The 26,097-nt window shown below is 39.5% G+C and overlaps 1 protein-coding gene across 10 annotated transcripts in view; it reads left to right on the forward strand.

The window, feature by feature from the left end:
• Positions 1-26,097, forward strand: part of PPP2R2C (protein phosphatase 2 regulatory subunit Bgamma) — a 189,412-nt gene that overhangs the window by 102,976 nt on the left and 60,339 nt on the right. Inside the window, exon 1 of one of the 10 annotated variants that reach the window (XM_074541724.1) lies at positions 11,004-11,082. The exons of the other annotated variants lie outside the window; for them this stretch is intronic. Coding sequence (XP_074397825.1) covers positions 11,019-11,082 — 64 coding nt within the window. The 5' untranslated portion in view covers positions 11,004-11,018. Of the gene's footprint in view, positions 1-11,003; positions 11,083-26,097 lie in introns of those variants that run through there. 10 annotated transcript variants of the gene reach the window in all.

Genomic DNA, 26,097 nt, shown 5'->3' on the forward strand with positions numbered 1-26,097 from the left:
ACTGGGTCTTTCCTGCACTACAGTGACATAACTTTCATAATACAGAATGTTTAAAGATGTTTTTGGAGTGGTACTATTAGTTCACATTTTAAGACTTTGATATCCAATAGAGTATATCCCTCTATTCGGATTTTCCTTCACATCTAAAAATTAAGACTGATTAAGGGGGGGGGTTTAAATGTTTTAAATGAGAATGACATTGGTTGAATATTAATCCAGTTGCACAGACTATTACAATTTTGATTTTTATCTAGTTTAGGTATTGAGTTGGGAGAGTTCAAAGCTGTCTTTTCTTTTGCCCAAAGACAGGATATGTTTTCTGTGTGTACCTTCCTGGTTCTTTTGTGCTCCTTGTTGGGCTGCAGCTGTTTGCTGCCTCCACCTTTAAATGCTGGGTTTTATCCTTATTTTGGTGTTGTGCTCAGAGAACAAATCCTCCCAGGGGCTTCTTCCTAGTGCACTAAGGACTTGAGAGAGAATCTGGGCTCTCCAGTGAACACCTGATCAGACTGGCTGGTGCCTTTGGCCCCTGTGAATGTCCCTGTCTTGTCCCATAGCAGCGCAGCCTGAACCATCAGCTGGGCACAGTAAAAGGTCATGCTCAATTTGTGAGTTACATACAGCTTGGAATTTGCTGTATAATGTCTGTGGTCTGTTGTCTGGCGAAATAACATTAGATTTAAAGAATGGGTGTCTCTGGTTTTCAGCCTTGCAAAATTGGTCTGTAGATCATTGTTGTTTTGACTGTAATTGTTTAGAAAGACATGTACTTGCTGGGAGGTTAATGAAAGGTTTCAATAGTTGTGCTGTTTAATTTGTACCATACAGGAAATAATTGGAGAATATGCCTATCTTTTCAACTGACAGCAACAGATCACACTTTGGCACACAGATAATTGATAAATTTTATGTGTGTATCATTAGTGGACAGGAAGATGACTAATTTTTTTTTTCTGAGTTGTGATGCAGTCTTTGTTGACATACAGATGGCTGTAGTGGTCTGTGTCAAATGCTTCCTTACCTTGTCCACTGCCAGGTTTTTGTGATAAGTCTTTATGCCTGTTTTATATCTATCTATCCAACATCTGGGCAAAAAATTTGAATCATAGAATCACAGAATGGTTTGAGTTGGAAGGGACCCTAAAGATTCTCTAGTTCAAACCCCCCTGTCATGGGCAGGGACATCTTCCATTAAAAGGTGAGTGAGGTAGATTAATTTTCTTAGTTCTAGGAAATTCAGATGGTATTTTGCAGTGGATTTATAAAATATTGTGCCTCTATCTTTATTTGCAATCTTTATTTGCAATTATTTTATTTGTCAATAAAATAATTTCAGAACAGAAAAGGCCTTAAGAAAGGTTCCTTCTTAAGAGAAAAAGTGGGTACTACATTGGAAATATCTGCGAGCTGGCAAGAAAATGAAAGCTAACAATGTGCTTTGTCATGAGGCTCTGGAGTTTGAATGCCTGGTCTGGACATGCTGGATATGGACAGGCTGTTCTCCACCCCTGATAAATGAGAGAAGAGAGGATGGCTGAGGTTCTCCTTTACCTCATATTGCACCAAGACTCAAGCATAAAGAATTTCTGTTAGCACAGATAGTACTACAACAGTAGTGAAATGCTGAAGGTGGTTTTAAAATCCAGCTAATAAGTGAAAATTTTAATAGTCACTAATTGCAGGATTTAGAAATACCTGAGACCCAGCAACATTGCTACTTTTAAATAAAAAACATGTTTAATGAAGTTAAGCAGTGAAAAGCTGGAAATTTGCTCATGTTTTTTGTCATCTGCTTTTGCATTTGGCTGTATAATCACAGACTGATTTTATGTTAGCTTAGTAGTCACTAAATGAATTAATTATAGAAAGATGTGTTGAAAAGTATCAATGGCAGTTTTTTTCTGTGATTGTTTTTCAGAGCTTGATCCACAAGGTTTCCCTTTATTTGAAAGGTCTTCAATATAACTGAGCTTTTAAAATGAAGCTCAAGGTGCTCCAGGTGGATACTAGCTGGAGTTAAAATGTGATTATACACACATCATATTATTGGCTCCAGTTCTTCCGTGTTGATAAATATCATGGAAATCAAGTAGGAGAGGATGCAGATTTCAGGTGTTCATTGGAAGAAATTTCTAGGTTGATTTGGAAGAGGATTGGCTTTTCTGATGTAATAAGCACACACTGAGACACATCTTAGAGTGTAAAGGAGAGAAATTTTGTGTTGCTGTTACTCTGCTTTGCTCTGTACAAGCAGTGAATATAGCACAGTGTTTCGTGGTGTTTGCTTTTGGAATGGCTCATTTTCTCTGCCTGCATGCCTGTCTGGAAGCAGAACAAGCATGGATAGCAGCTCAGGGGCTGGTTCTTTAGCAGCAGCTCATGGATGGGAGATACTAGCATGGTACAAGCATGGAACTATCCCTGAGCACTTCTCCCTGCACTGCTGTCCAGGCTGCTGAGTTCTCCTGACAGGGTGCAGGAGTACAGGAGTTCATCTCCTGATGTACTGGCACAGCAGCACCTTGCATTCCTGCATCACCAGGAGACAGTGTGATCAGTGACCACGCTCCTTTGCAGGGCTGTGGTTATAAATAAATAAATTATGGGTTATAAATACACTTCAGAGTGCATCACTGCACCTTTGCAGGGCTGTGGTTATAAATCCACTTCAGGAGGAGATCACTGCTTAGCCCTCTCTTGCTCTTTCAAAAAGATATTTTCACTTTCCTGTGTTACAGAGAAGGTGCTGACTCAGTGTTGTAATGTACATTTAAAGATTCCAAAAACCCAATGTCCTGTCACATGTCTTTCATCTGCAGTGCTGTGGGCTTTGCCATTCAAATGTACTGATTTGATAACTAATGAATTTACATTTCTGGCAATCTACAAGCTTTGCACGTCTCCTTTGTTTTAGAAGTGAAATACTTGGAATTTCCTGGGGAAAGTAGATATTTCTGACCTTTGAAGAAAACACAGAAAAGCTTATAACCAGTATAGTATTATTTATATTAAATTATATTGCTATACTTGATTTTAGTGTTTTTTTCTGTTAGGGTTCTATTTCTTCACCTACTGATGTAATGAAGTCACTAGAAAGTTTACATTGGAACAGCAATTAATAAAAATTAGTTTAAATATTAGCATATAAAAATTTATCTGCCACTTACTTGATGGGAGAAGTAACAATTGAAGAATTACTGTGATGACTAGATAGTACTTGTGCTTTTCAAAGTTTTAAATACTGTATGAACAAAATTTTAAAAGTGACAGTTGGTTTCAATAACTTGATGTACCCTCAATATATTTAGAATTCTAAGCAGCTAAGGTGATTTCTGCCTTCACAAGTTGTTTAGAGTGCTTGCACGTTTTGTGTTGCAGGTAGTCTGGACATGCTCTGGCTCAGACTAAAATATGAAAAAATGAGCAGATGATGCATTTTGTAGTTATTTTTACTCCCATTTTGCAATTTTTTTTAATCCTATATTTGTCAGTATAATTTACCTTGTTTGCTTTAATAATCATAGTTAATATATTGTTGCTTGATTGCAATGAGGATATATTTATTTTCTGAATATTACAGAGATTCAGACTAAAGCATATGATCAATAAACATGTAATAAACATAGTGAAATGAACGAACAGCAGAAGTGAAAACAGAACAGGAAAAAAACCCAAACCAAAAGCCCTCTCTCAATCTAAAATTGAAAAAAAACCTCAGGTCAGCTTCTCTCCATTTCCGAAATAAAATCAATGCACACAGATGAAGTAGTGTATCCTTTCTATAAAAGGTCTGATCTGGAAATGGGTGTTCAGGAGTCACTGAGCTCTACTTTCTAATGCTATCAGAATATCCTGCTGAAAAGAAGAAAAACCCCAAACCCTAAAAGGATTGTTGAAGGAAATCTGCATTCTTTCTGGTAAATTTAATTAGCGATTTAGGATATGTTTATTCAAGTTTTACCCACTGACCTTCATGACTGATAAATTTGCAAACAAGCATTTTGTGTACAAGGTAACTGCTTTTGTCTCTGTTAAACCTGCTGAACAGAAAGGCAGCTATGTTTAAATCATTATGATGTCTATGCATATATTCTTCAGTGTTTGCCAGCATTTTCACTGATCTTACAACATCAGTAAAAGGCTGTATAAGTTCACAATATCTTGTAACAGTCTATGTTTACTGTGTGTTACAAACAATTTTCATGCTGCTTCTGCTGTGGTAAAATTGGGATGTTGTCATCCTACTCAGAAAAAACTGGGTGCCCTGGGGGCACTGAATTACAGATTGGTGTTCATTCACATTGCTCTGTATATCAATTAATTCTAATTTAAGCATAAAACCTGCTAACAAAAACTTGCCTTTTAATTAAGAAGTAACAGAAGGACCAGGTTAAATAGTGGGTCATTGCTAAGTCTGAGCCATAGGATAGTATTTGTGGGTTTTTTTTTTTTGGACTTTTTCAATTCCTTTTTGCTTCCAAGGGTCCTTGCTCTTCTCTTAGAGTTTCCAGAGTCCCATGGCAATAGTAGCTCCTGTGGAGCACCAGCTGGGGCTCCTCACAGCCTCCCCTGCTGGCTTTTTTCTGATACCTTCTTGGCACCAGAACTGGCTGAAGCCACACTGTTCTTGGGACACTCTCCTTGAGTCAAGCTGTTCTAACACCTGGTGTCAGTATGTGGAAGAAAAGCAAAAGAAAACAGAAATTGTGGGTGTGGAGAAACAAGAAGGCAGTCATTACACTGAGCCCTGTGTCAGCTTGCTGCTTTGTTGCTGCTGCACTTGCAGCAGAACAGAAGCTCAATATGCTTATTGATGTCTCTCAAGGACTACAAATCCCTGTCTTCCATGTCTGTTGTTTAATTCTTAATCATTTGTAATAAAATATTCAGCAATCTGGTCCATGGAACAATACTTAGCTGATCTGTTTTCTCTACAGCAGAAAACTAACCCAATCCCAAGCCTCATCATATGCAGATATTACAGTTACATAGCTCACTGAATTCTTCAGCAGATTTTTCTATTGGTTTCCTGCTGATATGACCAGTATTATATTGGATTTTAAGCCAGCTTGTGGAAAACCATTTGATAAACAAATGTGTTATCTAGGAAAATGAGCCTCATTTTATCAAAACTTTTATCAGCACTTTTATCAAACCTAATAGGTATGGACCTCCCAATAAAATAGCTATAGGCAGGGAAAGAAAAGACTGCTGTGGAGATGTAGTTGATTAAAATGTTTTGGTAAAGAATCCTTAATTATTTTAAAGAAAGCCACAGGGTCCTTTCTCCTGTGCTGATAAGAAACTGAGAAGTTTTCATATTGCATTCAAATGTGTGATGTGAAATGAATTAGTTATTAGCTATATCTCCTTGGGGCATGTGCACTATAAATAGCTTTTCCAAGCCTGTGGCTTTATTCTGCTCTGCACTGTATTCTGAAATTCAAGACCAGAGAGACCAGAGTAAAATGCCTCCATTCAGCTGCAGTCTGAAGCAGTGCACACAATACAGTTTAGGATTTTGCAGATCAAGGTTTATTTATTTTTGTGGTACACAAGAAACAGAGGACTCCATTCACTAACCCCTCATTTTTCAGAATCCCAGGCAAACTAAAACACTTGTTGTTTCTATTACATCTGATTGTTGCCAATCACAACAAGGGAGAATCTACGTTTACTTTTTGGGTAAGATCTATAATAGCATTGGTTAGGGTGCAAAATGGCTTTTTACTTAGGTCTGTGAAAAGCCCTTCCTGGGAAGCCAGATATCATCTGTATTGGCTTTAAGCTTTGCTATAATAGCAAGTACAAATGAACTGGGGTCATAAATTAGTTCACAGCTTTGGACTTTGAAAAACGGTGTGATTATAAACCCAGAAGCCTGTGCTCTTCTTTGTGCTACATGAATTCTGGCACATTGTTCATCCTGAGGTTTCTTTTGTAAGAAGTAAGGCCACTGTCCTTGCATAAAACCTACCCTACTTTTACATTAACAAACCCAATGGTCTGCCCAGGACAGCTCCTTGCAGTTACAAGAATGTGAGGGTGTTAAAATTGCCACGAGCTTTGTTCTCTACCTTTTCATTCAAAATCCACAGAAATCCAGGATTATACCCTATGTGTTATTCTTTCCTATTCCAGATGGGAAAGGGATCACTGTAAGGAAACTCCATGTTGATGTTTATAAAAGTTTATATTTCTTGAATTTTTTAGGTCTTCCAGGACTATTGATAGTTGTGTTAGTGTAGACTACAGCAGTGAAGGGTTCTGTGGCAGGCTCTGCCATGGCAGCCAGGCTGCTCATTCTGCCCTTGGAGTTGTGAACATCAGGTGAAGGGTCTGGGTGTGTTCAGCAGCAGCAGCAAGCAGCCTTGCCTTCTCTTTTGGGTAGCAGTGACTTTCACGTGAGGTGAGAGGAGTTTGTGAGTCAGTTGTGAAAGGAGACATCCCCAAAAGATTCAGCTGCTGACCTGTGGCTTCCAGTATTGCTAGGTCCTCAGTAATGTATCATTTTTAGTCCTCTTTGGTGTGTACACAGTTAATGGGTCAGTGTTAGCTGTTTAAACCTCAAAAATATGGGAATGCCTGTGCCATATGACACATAGAGGTTTCCAAAAACATGTGATGCAGCTTCTGATTTGAAACACAGGGTCACAGAGTGCTTCAGTATGCAAGTCATGAGTTCCTTGGCTTGAAGTCACCCAGTTCTGACTTAATTCTGGTTGATGTGGAATCAGACTTTGAGTGAATCTGTGGAGCATCCTGAGCTATAGATGTGTTCAGATTCTTTGTGAATTCCTGAACCTTTGTTGAGCTGTGTGTGGAGATGACTTGTGAGTGTCCACCTTGTTTGCTAATGCTATAGAAGAAGGGAAGAAAATGGCCGGGAGTGAAGTGAACACTCTGCCTGTGATGAGGCACTTTGGAAACTGAGAGCCTTCGGTTTCAGGCTTAAAAGCTAACCTGGGACTTTGAGCATCCCTGCTGTCAGCTGAAACCCCAGCCTGGTAGTGATGGAACATCTGCCAGCAGGGTCTGTGCTACCACCACAACAGCTCTGATGTCCTGTACCAAATGCTCTCCCAGCCATTTCACACCAATTGCAGTCGTTTGTCATGCTCTGTGTCCCTGGCCTCACTGGAGTGTGGCACTTTGTGGCATTGCAATATTTTTCCATCTTGGTACCTTGAAGTTCAAATTACTACCATGCACTCAGGGCCCAAGAACTGAGTCAGGAAGAAAATAAAAAAGGTGAAGGATGACCTTTGAGTAAGTAGCTACAGTGTAGGAAGATAATCAAGTGTGCTGAGCTACTCCTCTTGTGACATTATTGAGCAACATACTTGTTTATTTATTTAATAAAATGGTACAAGGCAAAGCATGATATTGTTTTACAGTAGCTGCAGATTTTCTACTGAAGTGAAAAGTAGTAAGTACAGGTTTAAAATATATTAAATATTTTCATGTATTATGGTATATTTTAGCTTTCTTGAGTGATCTCACATGCTGCCTTGGACGGATAGATCATAAATACAATTATTATCCTTTATACCAAAATGACATTGACATTGGTTGATATTCTCATGAATAGCAGAGCTCCAGTGAAGGAAAAGGGCAGACCTGATACCTTCTGTTTAAGTTGTCAAGGTTGGCTGAATTCTCAGTTAATTTAAAACCCTGCTTTATGGCCTCTATTACACAGGTTTCTGCTCCCTCCTTGAAATCTCTGTTCTGGAGTGATGAATGTAACCATAAATGTTGCATTTTCTTGAGGTTTTTTCTGCTTTATTCTATGTGGTTTTGGTTTTGTTCTTTTTAAAGCAGAAATTGTGTTGCTTCATAGGCTTTTAGGGAGGTCTTTGTACTTCTTTTTGCTTGTAATGTAGGTCTCCAGAGCTGGATATAAAAACAGAAGATTCAATTTTAAAATGCAAGGAGAGTCCTCATTTTCTGTGCCTGGCAAACTTACTCTTTTATCCCTCAGCCAACTTCTATCCAGTCCACTGGCTCTCCTCCTCTGTGTCATGCTTGCTAACTTTCACAGATTAATTTTTTATGAGAGGTACTATTAAAATGACTTTGGAGAATCACATAAATTATCTCTGCAGCTTTCACTTGCTCTTTGTTGTTGTGTAGAATTTACTAATATTTCTCCAATGCAGCCTGTAGTTTCTAAATCAACGCTGAGTGTTTTTCTAATTTGTGCATTAAGTAATTTCAACTTGATTTTTTAATGAAGTAAAATATTAAGTATCTTATGCAAACTTCAATCCTGGGGGAAGGGAAGCCGAGAAAGTGTGTCAGTTTTGCTTTCTTGTTTACACAGCAACCAAGTCTTCATGAAGGACCTCAGCTGAGCCTTGCCTGCCAGGAGCAGCCCTGGTAGCTCCTGTGTCATTAAAGTGTCTCCCTGAGCTGCAGTTCTTTCTCTTTGTTCCTTCAAAATACAGGGCAGTAGAAGATGCTGCCCTTTGTTAGCCGAGAAAATGAGGGCTTCCTGCTTTCCTTCCTTGGGTTTGTTCCTGCCAGTGGAACAGACAGAGCTTCCCTTTGCATTTGTACAGATCTGTCCTTGAGTGCTCAAATCTGAGCAGGAATTTATACAGGAGGAACATTTTGATCTGGCAAACATGAAGATGAAGGCTAATGGGAGGTCTGGAGGGCTGCTCTAGGCAGCCTGCTCTGTCCTAAACTTGGAAAATATTAACTGCTGTGGTCTGTGAGATGACTTTTTTATTTGGTACAAAAATGATGAGTGTTCTTTCTGTTTTTAAAGGTTGGTGAAAATTATGTAGTTTTATATATTTATATATTTGCATTGGGTAAAGTCGTGCCTTCAAACTTAAGATGTGAGTTAGCCATCTATTTGGTTCTGCAAAACAGAGCCCATTTTCATATCTAGAGGTCTTCTATAAAGTTTGGTCTCCTAGATGATTTTCATGTTTATTTTTCTTCTAGTAAAATATTAGTTGCTATTTATTGTTGTGAATGAATCAATTCTGCTTCATTGCTCTTTCATTTACAGGATTAGATGTTATGTTTAGGAGTGGTGATTTAGGACCAAATTCACCATATGAGTTTTTATTTTCTAAGAACCTTAAAATTTCCTTGCTGCTCACTTTTGAGCTGCCAAACTGAACACAAACCAAGCCTCTGTTACTTTTCTAATGTAGCTCAAAAGCACCATAGTTGATTTAAGGGGTTTCCAACATTTATGATTGGTAGGTAGTGCATGTATAGGTATGAAGGTTAATTAAATCAAGAGGTGAAGTTTGTAGAACAGGGAACGCTTCATTAGGCCCTGTGTGAAGTAACATGTACAATCTGTTCACAATACCCCAAGTGCCATTCACTGAGACAGTGTAATTACAGCTTACACACAGTTTCATTAGTTTGTGTTTCTTCTGCTGTGCTTGACATGTATGTTGTCTTCACTGAAACCCTGGGATAGAGGAGGGACTGCTCGCTGGTGGGCATCTGAGCATGCTGACATTCAGCAAATCATTTTTCCTTTGGGTTCTAAAATGTCTTATCCCAGATGTAATTAAGCTTGTAATTCATCAACTGGCACATTCTTATTTCTCAGACTACAGATCTAGCTAAAGACTTGTGCAATGGCTCTTCTTGTAGGCTTTTTCTTACTTTGTTCTTTTTGTTGTTGTTGCGGGGTTTTTTTTTGCTTTAAATGGGAAAACAATAATTCCCTTCCCCCACTGCTAGTAGTTTGTTTTTTGTCTGGGCACATTTTTAATTAAAGTTCATTCATTTTTATTGCAGAGCAGGATATAATGACAACCTGAAGATGCAGTCTTTAATATAAACCTCTCTTTAATGTGCATAGTGTTTAGGCAAGTATAATATCCAGGTGGCTGTGAAGATATGGGGGCTTCAGTGAAAGTTTAACCATATTGATCTCAAGAGTTTCTTTTAATAACAATTTATGCTACTGAGTACTGTGAATGCACTTAAATACTGAAGTGTTACCACAAGTTCAGGCAAATTATGCATTTAGTTGATTCCCAGAGAAGGAGAATTGAAGCTGCAGTTATGATCTCTGAAAGTCAGAGGCTGGATGCATACATAAAAATCTTGGAAATACGTGAACACAACTTATATTACTCTTGAGATAAATCCCGCAGTCCTATTCAGGTGAGAGAAATTGGGGAAGCACTTGGAGGCGCAGGTCTGGAGACAGAAAAGCAATATTAATGAGGGTAATAAAGAGACTACCAAGGAGGGATGAATGATGAGCTTTATTGCAAATCTTATCTGCATGTAGTTTCTTTATATTAAAAAAACCTGCATAAATGTTCTTCTGCAAGTTTGCTAGACTAATGTGAGAAGAGAATACAGCATGGATATAGCAGAGGTAATAGTAAACCCAACCTTCTGGGCTCTTGTTGTCCTACTAATATGTTTGAATATATTTTAAAAATTTATGTTTAGAACTACTATAATAAGACAATACATGTTACATCCATGCCATGTGGTGTCCCAGCTCTGCCAAGCCGTGGCAGCTGCCAGGGTGGTTGTGATCTGTCATCAGTTCTCTGACTGCAGTCTGAAAACACTGAAAAGCTTCGGGCCTGTTCCAGAACTGTTTTACCCTTTGTTAACTATTATAATTTTTTGGTCAAGTAAATTAAATATTAAAATATTTCATAGAAATTGCCTGCCTAAATTTTCTCGTGCCAGAAATTGGTGTTCAGTTTTGAGATGACATCTGAGTTAGTATATGTGTTCTCTAGGTTTTTGATAGATTGTGTGTATCTCCTGCTTAAATGGGGTCTAATATTGTATCATACATTTCATGTAAGGCCATTCCACAAGAAAAGTTAGCACTAAAACATGTCTCAAACTGTACATGGACTTAATTAGATCCTAGCAGGATATAAATTACTGCACAGACTTGGGCTGATGTACTTAGAAACCAGTGTCTGCCAAAACCACCCTGAATCATCTGACTGTGTTTCAGGAATAGCATGTTTTGGGGCAGAACTTCAACCTTTGTGCAGAAAATGAAGAATTATAGGAAAACAGATGAGGGAACAAATGAACTACAATGTCATCCATGTGCACCATGTAAGTCCAGAATGGGTCTCAGGGCTGCTGCAGAGCACGAGCTGTGGCAGGAACACTGTGAGGGGAGCAGAGGAGTGTGCCAGCTCTGGCTTTAAGCATGGTGTCTTGTGAATTTATGCATTTGGTGTCTGTCAACAACTTCAGCTTTAGGATGATGCATAGGAGCTTGTAAAATAGATGTACTTTTTAGTATTCTGCCTTTCAAAGGAGGGACTGCATTGATTTGAGGCTTTTATTTCGACATACATCATGACTAAGAGCACTTAGTTGTGTGTTCTCAAAATAAAAAGCCTAATGTTATTTATTCACTTCAGTGCCACAGGAGTGTATGATTCTTTATAGGTGATTAAAATGAACATGCCATCAGAAGTTTGTAACTTACACAGTGCACAGCAAGGGGTAACAAAAAAAGGCAGATAAATACAGGAAGCATCAGGGTTACAGTGGCAAGAGCTCATGAAAATGCTTTCATATACCAATAAAAGCTTTCACTTACGCCTCACATACGTTTCCTCACTGCATGTTGCCTCTGTGTCTTGCTGGTTTTTTGATTTTTGGTTTTATTAACGTATTCTACTCATAGATTTTGGTCCTGATACTGTTTCTCTTGAAGTCCCTGGAAGGAACTCCTAGTGATTTAAACAGTGCTGGATCAATCTCCGTAAGCAAAGACTGTAGGGATGTGATAATGAAGAAGCTTGCACTTCAGCCTTCTGTTAAAAGGAAGTGTTTTGTGAGAATGGACAATGAAGTACCTGTAATTTTTGTTGTGCATGTAGTAAGTGTAATATTAATACAAAAATAATGCATTTTTCCTCATAGCTACAAACACAAAATTGAAAGATTTGCTGTTCTTTCCCTGTTGCTATCCTGTTATAAGTTGATGTTTACTTTTTCTTTTTACAGAAAAATGTTTACTTTTCCACAGTGTTGTTGTGATTGTTTTAAAGATATGGAATTGTTTTGGGTTTGTGGCTCTTTTTTTTAATTTTTCTTGATATAACTTTCTCTTCTATATGCCTATCAGTTTCTAAAATTTTGTCGTAAGTTATTTTCACTTATTGTCAGTACTGTCATAATTTTTTTGTGGATAAGTGCATGAGTGTACATATATCAGTTCAATCCTATTGATCTCCTTGTTTCAGTGATACTTTGTAGCAGTTTTCTAAATGCTTTGTGGAGAACACTGTTATTATTAGCCTTATGTATGGTATGTTTTTAATCTAGTAAGGTTTTCCTTACCTTTGCATCATAAGAAATTTTCCAGTCATTATGTTTCAAATTGTTGTTTTACCATATCTATAATGTCTCCAGTTTTATGCCTCTTGCTTGTGTCTCACCTATCTACATTTATCCTTCTTCTGTTTCTGCCATATTTTTCAGTAATGTTATCATTTCTTCTGAGTTTACAATAATGTTTCTGCACTCTAAAGAGATCCCATCCTCTCGATGTGAACTTTCCTTGAAAGCTGTGTGCTAGCCTTGCCAGAACACATTCCCAAATGCATAGGGCAAATAGGATCCATGTACATTACAAGCTGTAAAATGTGGAGAGAGGAGCTGTCTTTGCCATCAGTGTCTGAGTAGCAAATGGCAGAGTCTGCCTTGTAATGTGGACTGGTGTTTTAATCTGTCCATGAAGCAGAGACGTGGAAGTGGAAGTGGAACTGTTTGTCTCTCTACAGAAATGCCATTATTTTCTGCTAAGTGTATTTGAGGGAGATCCATTCAGACATGTAAATACACAGACATGCAACTCAGGACAGCTGCAGAAATATCTGACTCTCTTTTTTGGCCCCATGCAGAGATCTTTCCAAAATGTATCACCGCTGATTTAGTTAGTGGTATATACCTAAGATACACCAAACAATACAAAATCATTCAGTGTATCAAATAGAAACAGATATGTTATAGAATATAATGAAATTTATTCACCTGTTAATGTGAGTGCTGCACATGTTTGATGGGTATAACTATTTATTAAACAGCTTGCCCATGTGTTGCCAAATAGTGGATTAAATTCTTCTAAGTCTGCTTAACTATCTCCTTGCTCATGAATATGACATTTCATCTATTTACACCCTTCCAACTGGCTTAAAATGTCAAAAAGATGTATTTTTGTAATATAAGTGCCTCAATTCTTTTTGTCATTATTTTCTGTAGCTCGTTTCATATGCATATCTTTCTTTTATGTTATCATCATGATGGTATTAATTTGGATGTGAAAATTAGCTCTTCATGATGTTGTCATGTCAGCATCTGGATTCAAGATGTGCTGTTTCATAAGCATTGCATCCTATTGCATTTCATCAGAGTCCCCCTCTTCTAATCTAATTATTCATAAGGAACCTTGGGGATTGTGCTAATGGGCATCTGAAGCTATAAAGAGTAATGAAAGTGGTTGTGTTACTGCTATGCAATTAAGTGTATACAGAATACCATTCATATAATTAAATTCAGATTTTTTTACCACTCTTTTTCTCCTTTATAGTGCATCAATTATTTCTCTGAAGTAAAAATAATACCAGTGGAGTTTAAGTGCTTTTTATGAGAATTGTAGCATTTATAGCGACAAAAGTTGATTTTTGGCTTTTACAATGAAAAGCTTCAGCAAATAAGGAGAGAGTTTTATGAATTTTTTATGTTTTTTTCATGTTTTATGTGAAAAGGTGTAGGTTGTTTGTGATTGAGGCAGAATTTGAACTGCTAGGAAAGCAAGGTGGTTGTCTGGGGGTGTGTGAATGCTGTGTGTTTCCCATTTAATATTCTGTCCATTGGTTTGATTGGATACAATACACATTATGCTGCTGCTGCTGGTAATGTGCATCAGCAGTCATTGCAATTTGTAAGTTCAGCCTGACCTTTGGTCTGGGTTCTGTTTTCTGTCTCTGTTCATTTGGATTAAGTGTTTTGATGAATGAAGATAAAGTATTTAGATCAACTAGTCAATATGTTTTCTGCTGATAATTCCATATTAATAATGCTGATGGTTAGTATCTTTAAGGTCTACTGACAATCTGATTGAAATCAATGGCAGTTTTGCCTCATTTAGTTCAATGGGAGCAAGAATGAGTCTTTAACCAGCAGAAAATCATAAACACCAGTCTCTGTTCATGTGTCATTCACTACGAAAAAGAGTTTTTATGGTGCTGTCAGGCTGAAAAAAAATCTTTTCTTTTTTGATAACAAAGCTGCATTTAGCTGAAGTAATCCCTAGGTAGCCTGTTAGAGGTGTTCTAGCTTTGTTATTCCCAAACAATAGGGAATGTGGCCTCTTGCTGCTTTCACTTAAGTAAGTAGTTGCTGCTGCTCAAAATAGCTTGAGACTGCTGTGCAGCTGAACTTCTACTGCAGACATCCTGCATTAACCTAGTTATCTTAAATTTTCTTGTGAAATTCAGACTTATTTTAATTCTGCAGAGCACATGGTATTAAATAGCTTGTGCAGTTGCTTTTTCGAGAACATCAGTGACAGCCATGATGTTCCATGCCAGTGAAGAGGCCCAGACATCCTCCATCCTCTTATCTTTGATTATCCACAGCTGATTGGCATCTCCTCCTGCTCTGAACTGCCTTAACCATAAAAATCCCACTAACATTTTAAAATTGCTCATCTGCCAGGTAACCCACTACAAAACTGAGAGGTAGCTTCATAAAACAGCTCTTCCAGGGCATCCTTTTAGTTTCTCCCCAGGTACCCACCGGGAGAAATGAGCTGTGAAGTCTGAGTGAGAGTTTAGTAGGTCCAGTCCTGTCTGACCAAATGACACTGTGGCTGAGGGGGACTGACAGCTTCTCTCTAATCATTGCTGTAAAAGCAAAAGGAAAAAGAAAAGAGAGGTAAAGAACACAGAAAGCCTGATCTCTTGGCTAGATTTTCAGGTTGCTTAGGGCTTTAAAGGTCAAATGCAACGCCTTAGGTTAGTGCCTCCTTAATTATGAGAAGACAACCTTTAGAGCACAGGAAGGGCACACTTTTGGCTTTACTCAGCAAGTGTCTGCACTCTCCATTAGTTCATGCTTTCATACATTCTTGAAGTATGGCTGTGTATTTGTGGGTCATTAATCTGCCCTTACAAAGACAAATAAGTTTTGCCTCCAAGAGAATAGTTATATTCATCTTAACTTCCTGTACATAATACTCATGGTGCTTGGTCATCAGTGATCTGCAGAGTCAGGTTAAGGCTGCCAGATTTTTCTACCATGATTAAAAACTCTGATGAAATATCTGGTAAATGTTCTGGCCGTTTTCTGCAGTTGGTCATTGCTCTTGAATGAAAGTCAGCATTACTTTCACATACCTTCTGAGCATGTTCTCTGAGATAAATGACATGTCTGAAAATCAGTAAATGGAAAAAGAAACCCTCAGTCCATTCAAACAACCTTTTTTATTTGTTTGTGAGGTTTTTTTCCTTTTAATTTTACTTGGTAAATTTTAAAGTTTTATATTTTTGTCTGGTAATTTATGTTTTTACACATTATTTTGGCTTCCTTTGATTATAGGCTAAAATCCTTAATTCTCAACTCTAATGTATTAAATAAGGAGTACTTGAAATAGCATTTTTACTGGGTATTGGTTGCTTTCTTCTCTCCCTATTGCTTTTGCAGATTTGTGTCTTCCTGTCTAGTATGTACATATCTTTAATCATCCAAGTAATCTTGGTTAATGGACTGTATTTCTGGATGTTTACCTCTCTCTTTGAATCTGGCATGGGGTTAGTCATTGCTTTGTTAGGCTTGACTTCAAATAATATTTTGTTCCAGCACTTTATATACAGATTATTATCCTAATGATGCTTAAGTTTAATTTTGTGCAAATTAGATGGGGGGTGTGCTGCTGTCTGTTTTTCACTGTCAAATCAGATTCTGTCTTTCCTTTTAAAGCAGATTTCCACATACAAGTTCAAATCCCTTAGATAAAGAATATGATCATTTACAAAGATTGTAATTGATTTTGGCCCTGTTTTTAATACTTTGCACTGTAAATGACATCCCAGTGGACAATAATCATCATACAGATGTTTGAAAGCTCCTTCCTGCAGAGTATGCTAATTGAAGTCTATAAAGTGTCATCGGGCTGCACATTGTTTCTAATTAGTACAAGGCAGTTTCTCTAAGCTTTGTATAGTTTTGCTGGCATCTTTCCTTCATTATTTTACCAGCTGACAAATAAATCTTGTCAGTTACTAAGAAAAAAATACAGAGTTGGAATTTTTTCTGTGTGCTTCATAGTGTCCTGCTTTCCTTTACAGAAAAATACAGATTTTTGTATGGTTTGATTCTGACTTTCTGAAGCTATCAGTAAGCTTTTAGCTCCAGCAGGCCAGGTACCACTCTGACATCTTTTGAAAGACTCTTTATCTCACATCATCAGGAGAAACATTAGTATGACAATAAATTCCTTTTCTCATAATAGGGCATTTATGATAATGATTGTCATTTGTCTAGTTTCTGAAAATGGAATATTTTAGTGACTGCTTGATGCTTGGATGTTTATTGCAGACAGATTCTCAGGGTATACAATCAGCAGTGCGATGGAAGTGGCAGATAAAAGGGTCTCTTTTGTTGAAAGGAGCTCCAAATTATGTGCAAAATTACTGGAAAAGAAGCTTTGCTGCCTGTTTCAGCTTCCCTATGTGAGTGTACTTGGGTACAGGTCAGGTTCTGCAGCTCTTTTAGGGAGTGTTGGATTGTGCTTTTAAAACTCTGGTAAGTACTTCCCTCTGGTAGGTTAATTTAGCTTAAAGTAATGGCCCTGTATTTCCTCATGTCTTTTCTTACTTTTACATCAAGTATTCTGGGAGTTTATAGGACTTAAAAAGAGAGACAGATTTATAGAATTTTCAGGCCTTGGCTGCTTTCTTCAGGCCTCCATTCTAAGCATGGAGGAATGAAAAACAGCTAGTTCTCTTCATAAGACTCTGAGGCAGGACCCATGCTTTTTGGTTTTCTTTAAGGTAAAATATATAATTTTCCTTTGCATGCAGTGAACACCTTTTCTGAATGTTCAGGAAGCACATACAAAATTTGGCATGGTGCATTATTTAAACAATTTCCCATTGATTTTTCAGTGGAAGTTCACTCATAATGCAAGGCCATACTTTGATTGAAGCTTGAGGAGGTTCAAGAACACTCTCATGAACAGCTAACAGACAAGAATTTGTTGTGTATTCTGAGGCATCAGACTAAGATTTAGGAGGCTGACTTGATCCTCTCTGAATGACAGCATCCTGAGGAAATTATTTTCTTTCTTCCAATCTTTGTTTTTTAGTTGTGAATGATAATGTGATACATCTCTTTCTTCATGTCTAGGTTTTTTTTAGTGTTTGGGGGAAGAAAAAGTATGTGACAGCTGTGATCTGGAGAAGACTACAGTGAAATAATTAAAATAGAATGCACTACTTAACTTGGAAGGGATCTGCAATGACCATGCAGTCCAACTGCCTGACTGATCCAGGCTGACCAAAAGTTAGACAATGTTGTTGAGGGCATTGCCTCTTAAACACTGACAGGCTTGGGGCATCTGCCACCTCTCTGGGAAGCCTGTTCTGATATTTGCCCGCCTTCTCAGTCAAGAAATTTCCCCGGTTGTCCAGTCTGAGCCTGCCCAGATTCGGCTTTGATCCATTTCCACATGGCCTGTCACAGGATACCAGGGAGAGGAGATCAGCACTTCTCTCAGGAAGCTGCAGGCAGCAATGAGGTTGTCCCTCAGTCTTCTTTTCTCCAAACTAGACAAGCCCTGAGGCCTCACAGGACATTCCTTCCAGCCCTGTCACCAGCTTTGTTACCCTCCTCTGGATGCATTCAGAGACCTGAACATCCTGCTTGAATTGTGGGGTCCAGCACAGCACCCAGTGCTCAGGTGAGGCCACCCCAGGGCTGAGCACAGCAGGACAGTGACCTGTGTGTCACCCAGCAGGACAGTGACCTGTTGTGTCACCCAGCAGGACAGTGACCTGTGTGTCACCCAGCAGGACAGTGACCTGTTGTGTCACCCAGCAGGACAGTGACCTGTGTCACCCAGCAGGACAGTGACCTGTTGTGTCATCCAGCAGGACAGTGACCTGTGTGTCACCCAGCAGGACAGTGACCTGTTCTGTCTGTCTGGCTGTGCTGTGTTTGATGCACCCAGGGTGGGGTTTGCCCCAGGGCCACAGCTGGCTCCCACTGAGATGCTGTTGGCCAGCAGCACCCCCAGACCCTTCCTGCAGAGTAGCCCTCCAGCTGCTCCTGTCCCCATTTATAACTCTGTCCTTCGTACAGAATCTGACATTTTGACTTTAGAAATTCCATCCCATTCATCATAGAGCAATGCTCCAATCTATCTAGATCCCTCTGCAAGGCCGATTACAGAAATCCTCCTTATTGTTTGTTGTGGAAATTGTACTTAATCCCCACAATCTACTCAATATGGTACTGCTTTATGGTGGACTTTCCAGTTAGTGCAGAGCATGTGTAGAGGTAAACCTCTTTCTCCAAATAATTAGTTGCTAATTATGCATAGGAGGCTATCTAACTAAAAACACCAGGTATTTGATCTGAGGTGGTATTCCCAGAAAAGTGCAGTGATGCACTGAAGTAAAAGAGGAGTTTTTGTTACTTATAAATATTGCATCACTAAGGGATAGCAGTGTGAAATAAAAACATTGTTGTAGAGAGCCAGCTTCTTCCAGGGTTAGGAAATGATGCCAGGGTCTGCATCTGTCCTCTTCACTGCAGTGTGAGGCCTGATGGCAGCTGTGAGCTGGTGCAGGCATGGATAAGATAATGTCTCTCTCCACTCAACTAGGCTTTGGCAAATTTACCAGCATCTACTCTGTGGTTGTGACTTGGGTAATAATACTTTCCCTTATCATGGTCCTTTGAACAACTAACCAGCGTGTTTCTCCTCTGTTTTGCCTTGGAGAAACCTGTCAACACCTTTTCTCTTCATTCTGTATTTAATGGATGTGTCAACATTGCTTAATGGAGGATGGTGAAAAGGTATGTTTTGTTGTTAGCTGTGAGCAGGCAGTGAGTCCTGACAGCAGTGGTGTCTGGGGCGCAGCCTCATGCTGCTGTTCCACTGCTCTGATGCCACTTCAGTCAGATCAAGCTCAGATATTTCTCTGCAGTGCACAAGTACTCCCTCATGCAAACAATTCAGAAGCATCTCAACTACATATCCATAATTTATAATTATAGTGAGACTAAAATAGACTTGAGGCTTGGGTTGGCCTCATGTCTCAGAGCTGCTGTGTTGCAGCAGAGGCTGCTCTGCCTTGAGAGCACAGCAATAATTACTGTGGACTGCATTTTAACAGCCAATGATGATTGCAAGGCACAGCTTCAAGGATATGGGGGGAGTTTGGAAACCTTGTGCTTCTGTCAAGGGCTTAGGTGTCTAAATGTTATCTGTGTGGGCTGCAAATTAGCATTCTCAAGCAGTATGGCTTCAGGAGGCATGGCCTTGGGGAGGGTGCCTGCAGACTTGGGAGCCACCACCATTTGCTTTGAAGCCCCCCCTGATTTGGGGAGCCTCCTAAGGAAATTCCTCTAGGTCTGTTTTTGTACAGGAGACAGAAACCTGATTAGTGATGTTTATTTTTCCAGATGATTTTGGCTTTTCACTTTTCAATTTTATTGATAGGATGAAAAAAATTACATTTTGCATTTACCCTTTTGATGAAGAAGGACTGGTTTTGCTGAGTGTTAAAACATAGGTTTGAAGCTTTGAAGTCTCTGTTCCATAGGTGTAAACACAGTGGGAATGGTCTGATTTCCCACTTGCAATATTGCATTATTAAACTGAAAAGAGCTTTTCGGGCTGTTTTACATAATGACTGGGTTCCCTGCATGCTGCAATATTCAGAAATGAAATAAAAAAAAACAGAAACTGCCTGACCAGCAAATGGTTCCTGTTTTGGACATTGTCCATAGCATTTGTAATATTTGCTGCTCTAGTCCTGTTATGTAATTGATGTCCATTGGGAATATCCCAAAACAGGGATGTTTATTTCCTGAGGCTGTTAACAGTGTTTGAAGCTTCTTTATCAGACACAGACTGGGGAAAGGTGAATTGATTTTTAGTGTCTTCTGCTCTTTAAGTAATTTTTTAAAGTGTGTAATTATAGAAATACAATGCATTTAAACTTGAGGGCAAATTTAACATTGGGTTTTCACTCTGCAGCTGTCTGGAATTCAGTGTTTCAGGGCCAAGAGTTCATCTATTTCCTGACATAATAGGGTGATTTCGCATGCTTTTAATTTCAAGCATGTGAGCAATCCCATCTTTCCTCATATTTATTCAGTTGGATACATACATGTGTCTGGATGGATGGATGGATGGATGGATGGATGGATGGATAGATAGATAGATTACTTTGACCTTTTATGAACGGAATCTTACGAAACAAGTTTTAGACCAATCTAAAGTTATGTAAGCCTTTTATTAGTATCATTTTCACACGCATATCGAACCTTAAAACAGTAGGGTGATAGTAAAGCTGATTCAGTTATCCTGTTCATGTTAGACAAGCTTGGGAGCAGACTTTGGTCTACAGCAACCCATATTAACACTGAAAACTCTGGTTTTAATCTTCTTGGGATCATCATGTAAACTTGCTGAAGAGATCTTGCTGCCAACAAGAGCTACTTGCAGGATCTTTGAACTTGGCTTTAGTTTACACACTTAAACCAGCCACACAACCTGAATAATTCTGGGAGGTGACAAACACTGATTTCAAGGGATGCTTAGAATGAAGCTAATTTATTATGATATGCATGATCTTCATCAAAGAAGTATTAGGCATTCCCAGAAGTCCCAGAGTTATATGATCTTGTGACAGACCCAGAGGCAAATTCAGAGTTGTCAGCTGAATTGCCTTTGGAGCCTGCCAAGCAAACAGATGCTAATGTTAGATGAGTGTCTACATGGCTTGGCATGGAGCTCCCATGACAGGCAGCCAGCCCTGTGTGTGACCTTAGCTTGCTGGTCCACTGCTGGGAGTCACAGAGGAGATGTCTAGTGATGTGTGAGCTAGAGCTGTCTGCTGCTTATGGTATTTGAATAGAGTTTATTTGGATGCTGTAGTCAGAGTCTCTGATGAGATTTAAACACTGCCATCCACCCTCTTGGGTTACAACTGAGAAAGCAAACACAGTTTCTTTTCCTTGTGCTGGTTCTACAGCTCCAGAGCCCCCTGTGTGCTGGGAAACCCCAACCTCTGCCAGGTGCAGTAGGAAACCCTAATATAATCTGGCATGGCAGAGTGTGACTGTCACTGTGTGTGTGCCACACTGATTCCTGTGAGCTGCACTCACTCACTAAGTGCATCTGCCTGGGCAGACTGGGTGTTTGGGAGCCCTGGGACCAGCTGGCACAGAGAGGCCTGTGGGGGTGACATTCTGCAGCTTGCAAACCGTGGTGGCCATGTGTGTGCTGCTGCTGAGAAACGGCCCTGCCTCGTAGCCTCTGAGCCATGCCAGGGTGGTGTTAGGGGGAGAGCAATTTATTGCAGCCAAAAGCCTCTCAAGGTCCTCTCTCTATCAGTTTAGCAGTGTGAATCATAGCACTGCACAGCCCAGGAACATCCTGGAGCTCTTCATTTGCTAGCACAGACAGGGCTGTTGTGTCTCTGCCTGCCTTGTCTCTGTGCTTAAAGACTCTGGCTGTCGTCCAGCTCCAGCCCTTCATGATTTTTAAGATCATATGCCCCTTGCTTCACCCCAAAACCTGCTCACTGGGCTTTTTCTCCCTGGGTGCATGCTGTTGTGAGGCTTTGTTTGTTGGGACTCCATCAGTATGTTCATTTAGCAACATGCATACTCATTTGAGCTGAATATAGGAACATTTAAGTCTCTAGACAAGTGATTAAGGGCTTTATTAAATGGAAATGTTTTGCTAAGCCACAGCATGGATTATCTGTCCCTTAGTATGTGTATAATCAAAACTGGTTCTCTGATCTTGGATAGAAACTCTGGAGTATCTGTTTCATTTTTTTTCTTTTGTGTAAAATGGGAATGCTGACATTTCTTTGCTGACTTCCTTGGGTTGCTGTGGAGTTTAATGCCCAGAAAGTGCTTTGAACATGAGAACTGCTGTGACAGAATTACTGAGAGCTTTGCTTCTGGAATTTAATTGCTTAGTTAAGGGTGGGGGGGAGGGGGGGAAGAAAAGTTCAGAACCAGCTGGCAGTGAAATTCTGTTGAAGTTTTTATGTAATATATGGATATAACATTCATATGGAATCTGGTTATTGAGAATTGTGTTTTAAATTTTGGATGATTTTTCATTAGTCTTTGATATATTTGAAATTAATTATTCTCCCTTAAAATTCTAAATATGGGTGGGATTATTTTTGGTCTTTGTTTTAGAATAGGCTTTTAACAAAACTTGATGTTTTCTTATTGTAGATCATTGCGATTACTATGCACAAGCATAATCACTTCCGACAGTAAAAGCAGAATTAGTGTATATTAATAATTTGTGTGCTTCCCATTTTTGGCTTCTGTTTGCTCTGAGATGGAGGGTGAGGTTCAAGGTCTTTCTGTGCTCTCCATAAAGGCTGGTTGCCTAGCATTTTTAACACTTGGCAGCACCATTTCTAATCTGTGTGGAGCTGGCAGCCAGGCTGTGCAGCTCCTCAGTGGGAAGCAACATGGAGCTGAGCCCCAGCTCCCAGCTCAGGCAGCCTTCCTTCTGTGGCTACCAGTTTAAACCTCTCTCTGGAAATTGTAAATGCATGATGTGATGCCCATGGCGATTTTTTCTCTTTTGTCCTTCAGCGTGGGTTGGTAAGAGGAGTGGACTGGCACATTTTCTAAATATGTGCATGTTTATCAAGCAGAGTGTTTCAAGCCTGTTACTGAGTCCTTTGCTTAAATGAGGGTCTCATCTGTCAGCAAAGAAAGAAAGATCTGGCTGCAATTCTGTTTTTCCTTTTTTTTTTTTTTTACCTCTCCCCCCTGCCCCTCCCCAAAATCTCAGAAGAGTAAATGACTAGCATGTGTTACACAATGTAAGCTGTGAAGAAGATTTGAGGGAATGTGAAATTTAGAAGCTTTCTGTGCATATCTTTATGCTAAAATAGATACTGATCTGCAGTGTTTTCTTAGTTTTAAGCGTTGCTTGTAAGAATAGATACAAGCAGAGTTACTAAATGGCTTTGATTTACTGAGAGCAAAAGGTTTTGTAGCCTTTTTTTGTTTTTGATCTTGTTCAGGATGGAGGGATTGCTGAAGAGGATATAATAGGGTGACAGAGGGATTGCTGTTCCCCTCTCTGGCATTCCCAGGGGCTGAGGTACCTGCTGGAAGCAGGGCTGGAGCTGCCCCTGGGTTGCCTGTTGGTGCTCAGGGAGGGCTGCAGGCTCCCAGCACAGAGAGCATGCTCAGGGGCTGCAGGGGTGCAGTGCCTGCACTGCCGGGGCCCTAAATAGGCATTAAAAGGAGTCCTGGGAAGCTTTTTATCAGTCCACTGCATGGTTCAGATTAGGAAGGCACAAAGCACTGCACCTGGTGACTTCAGCAAGGATAATATTAATAATGTTAAAGGATAATATTAATAATGCTAATTAGCCATTCTGCCTTTGCAGCCTTGCTGGTCTAAGCAGGTCACCTTGAAAATGAAGACACTGAAGTGCATGAAAGCTGTAGCCAAATTTTTGAGAAATGTGTCCTAATTGTCAGCTGCACTACATCTGACAAATGTTCCTTGACCTTATTTGCCACCTATATTAAGTGGTGGGAAACTTTGCATTTACCTCAGTGGGCAGAAGGTCAAGTCTCTTGGGCCTCTTTTCCTGGAGGCCTTTTACTCTGCAGGCAGGAGATGGGTGCCAGAACCTCTGAAATCAGGGCTTTGAGCTTTTGAATGAGGAATACATATGTGGGAGGGTCAGTTTGTGAAACACTGAATCTCAGTGACTTGTGTTCAGTATAAAGTGTTGTTTTAGCATAGAACACTGAACCCAGATAATCTATTTTACATATTTGTCCTGTAAGCAGTTCTTTTCTACATTGACTGTGCTCTAATAGTTGATTTTTCCAATTTGAGAAATACAGCTAGAAATTAACATGTGATTAAAAAGCTGTTGAAAAAATTTTCTAGGCTCTTAAAATAAAACATACAAAAATAGTGGAGGAAAAACCCAATTCCATTAAATCTCCAGGCTAGAAAGAATAAATCACAGTGGTCCTAAGTACTCATAGAGGGCTAAAGACTTTGGGTTTGTTTTTTTAGATTTTATCTTAAGTGAATTTTCTCTTTGAGTGAGCACTGAACATATGTTCAGATGTTCTGCATAGGAAGGTGTTTTCCTTGGTCCCTGAGGATAGGGATGCATGGACTTGTGAAACTCAGCAGTCTCATACTGGTTCTCATGGTCACCTAAGCCACCAAGGCGTGTATGTGTAGGATTTCTAAAATCCAAAAGTTGGAGATTAAAGATGAAGAAAAGGGAAATATTAGCACAGTACTTGCCACGATTTGAAGTAAGAAAAATTTGTTGCTTCCATTCTTTGGGGTTTTTTAACTTTTATTTACAATCATACCTAGCTGAAGTGCTCCTCTTTCAAGGAAGCTTTCAAGACCTGGTCAGCATTCTACTGTGTGGATTGTACTCAGGAAAAAAAGGTGATATTTAGCCTGATAAACCTTGCTCTTGCATGACAAGATTAAATAGGGCTCTTTGGTTTTTGACTTTGATATGTTGCCTGTGTTAGCAAAGAAGCCAGGCAAGGTGGCAGTTAACAAAATAACCACCTGAAGTGTAGTGGACACCCATCTCTGGATTTCATTTGAATTGATCACCTTGTTTCAGTGATCCCTCAAGGTTTTCCACTGTTAGCAGCATCTGTGTTCAAAGTTTGCCTTGACCAAAATCTGCTTCCTGTTGTGTTTTTCCTTGTCCCTACATCTGACATCGTGCAAACATTTGCCATATTTTAGCACAAACTCATCACACTTTAAAGCCATAATAAATGAGGAAAAAAGCAAAATTAAAGTTTTGCCAGGATGACAAATAATCCTAGGGGTGAAGGAGCAAATAGATCCTTCTTTTTAAACTACTTCTTTTCTGTTATAGCATTTCCTTGTACTTTTTCATGCTTTCTTAAGCTCTCATATGTCCATGTAGTTTCTCAGGGGTGCTCATTTGCTTCCATCCTCATGCTCTTTTAACATTTGCATGCTCTGTCCTTCTCTTGCCATCTCATGCATCCTTGTGCTCTCCTTTTTATTATTTTCCTCATCTGACCACCCAGTTTGTGCACATAACCTGTGTTGATTTGGTGCCTTGGGGAGGTGATCAGGCAGTTTGTGTGTAGGACAAGGAACCTGCATCTGGGTGATGTGGTTTAGGAGTTACAGTGGTGGTGCTGGGTTGATGGTTAGACTCGATGATCTTAAAGGTCTCTTCCAGCCCTGATGGTTGTGGTTCTGTAATGCTGTGTCTCGTCTGCCCAAGAGTGGAGTTGGCTTTCTGGTGAGTTGGTTATAGGTATTAAGTATCTGACCCAGCCAGGGTGGATGGTGTGATGTGGGAGTTTGCATTGGGCTGGCTTGAACTTTGAGGGGGCTTCTAATGTCCTACAATCCCTGGATGCAAGATGGTGAATATACTACTGTGGCCCAAAGTGAATGCACTTTACAGAGACTGCTGCTTCAGGCAGGAAATGTTTCAGTTGTCAAGGATCTCTCTGCCAGCTATTTCAGAAAAGAAGGCCTTCATACATTTGAGGTTTTGCATACTTTATTTTCTAGCTGTTTGAGGAAACCTTTGAAAGATCAGCTTTTAAAAAGGTAGCAGGCTTTTTCTTTTCTTTTTTTTTCCCTCATTTTTTTTTGTTTTCTTAGTCTAGACTAAATTCTGACAGCACAGCTCTTTGTATTGGCTGTCCCTTCATTCGAGATACTGTAATACTTCTCCTCTTTTATTTGCCATTTGTCCTTTTGTTTTATGTTTCTCTTTGTTGCAAGCTTCTTTGTTGTTTCTTCCAGATTATTCTCCTCAGGGACTTCTGTATCAGTGT

The sequence above is a fragment of the Zonotrichia albicollis genome, chromosome 5, assembly GCF_047830755.1.
Source record: "Zonotrichia albicollis isolate bZonAlb1 chromosome 5, bZonAlb1.hap1, whole genome shotgun sequence".
NCBI lineage: Eukaryota > Metazoa > Chordata > Aves > Passeriformes > Passerellidae > Zonotrichia > Zonotrichia albicollis.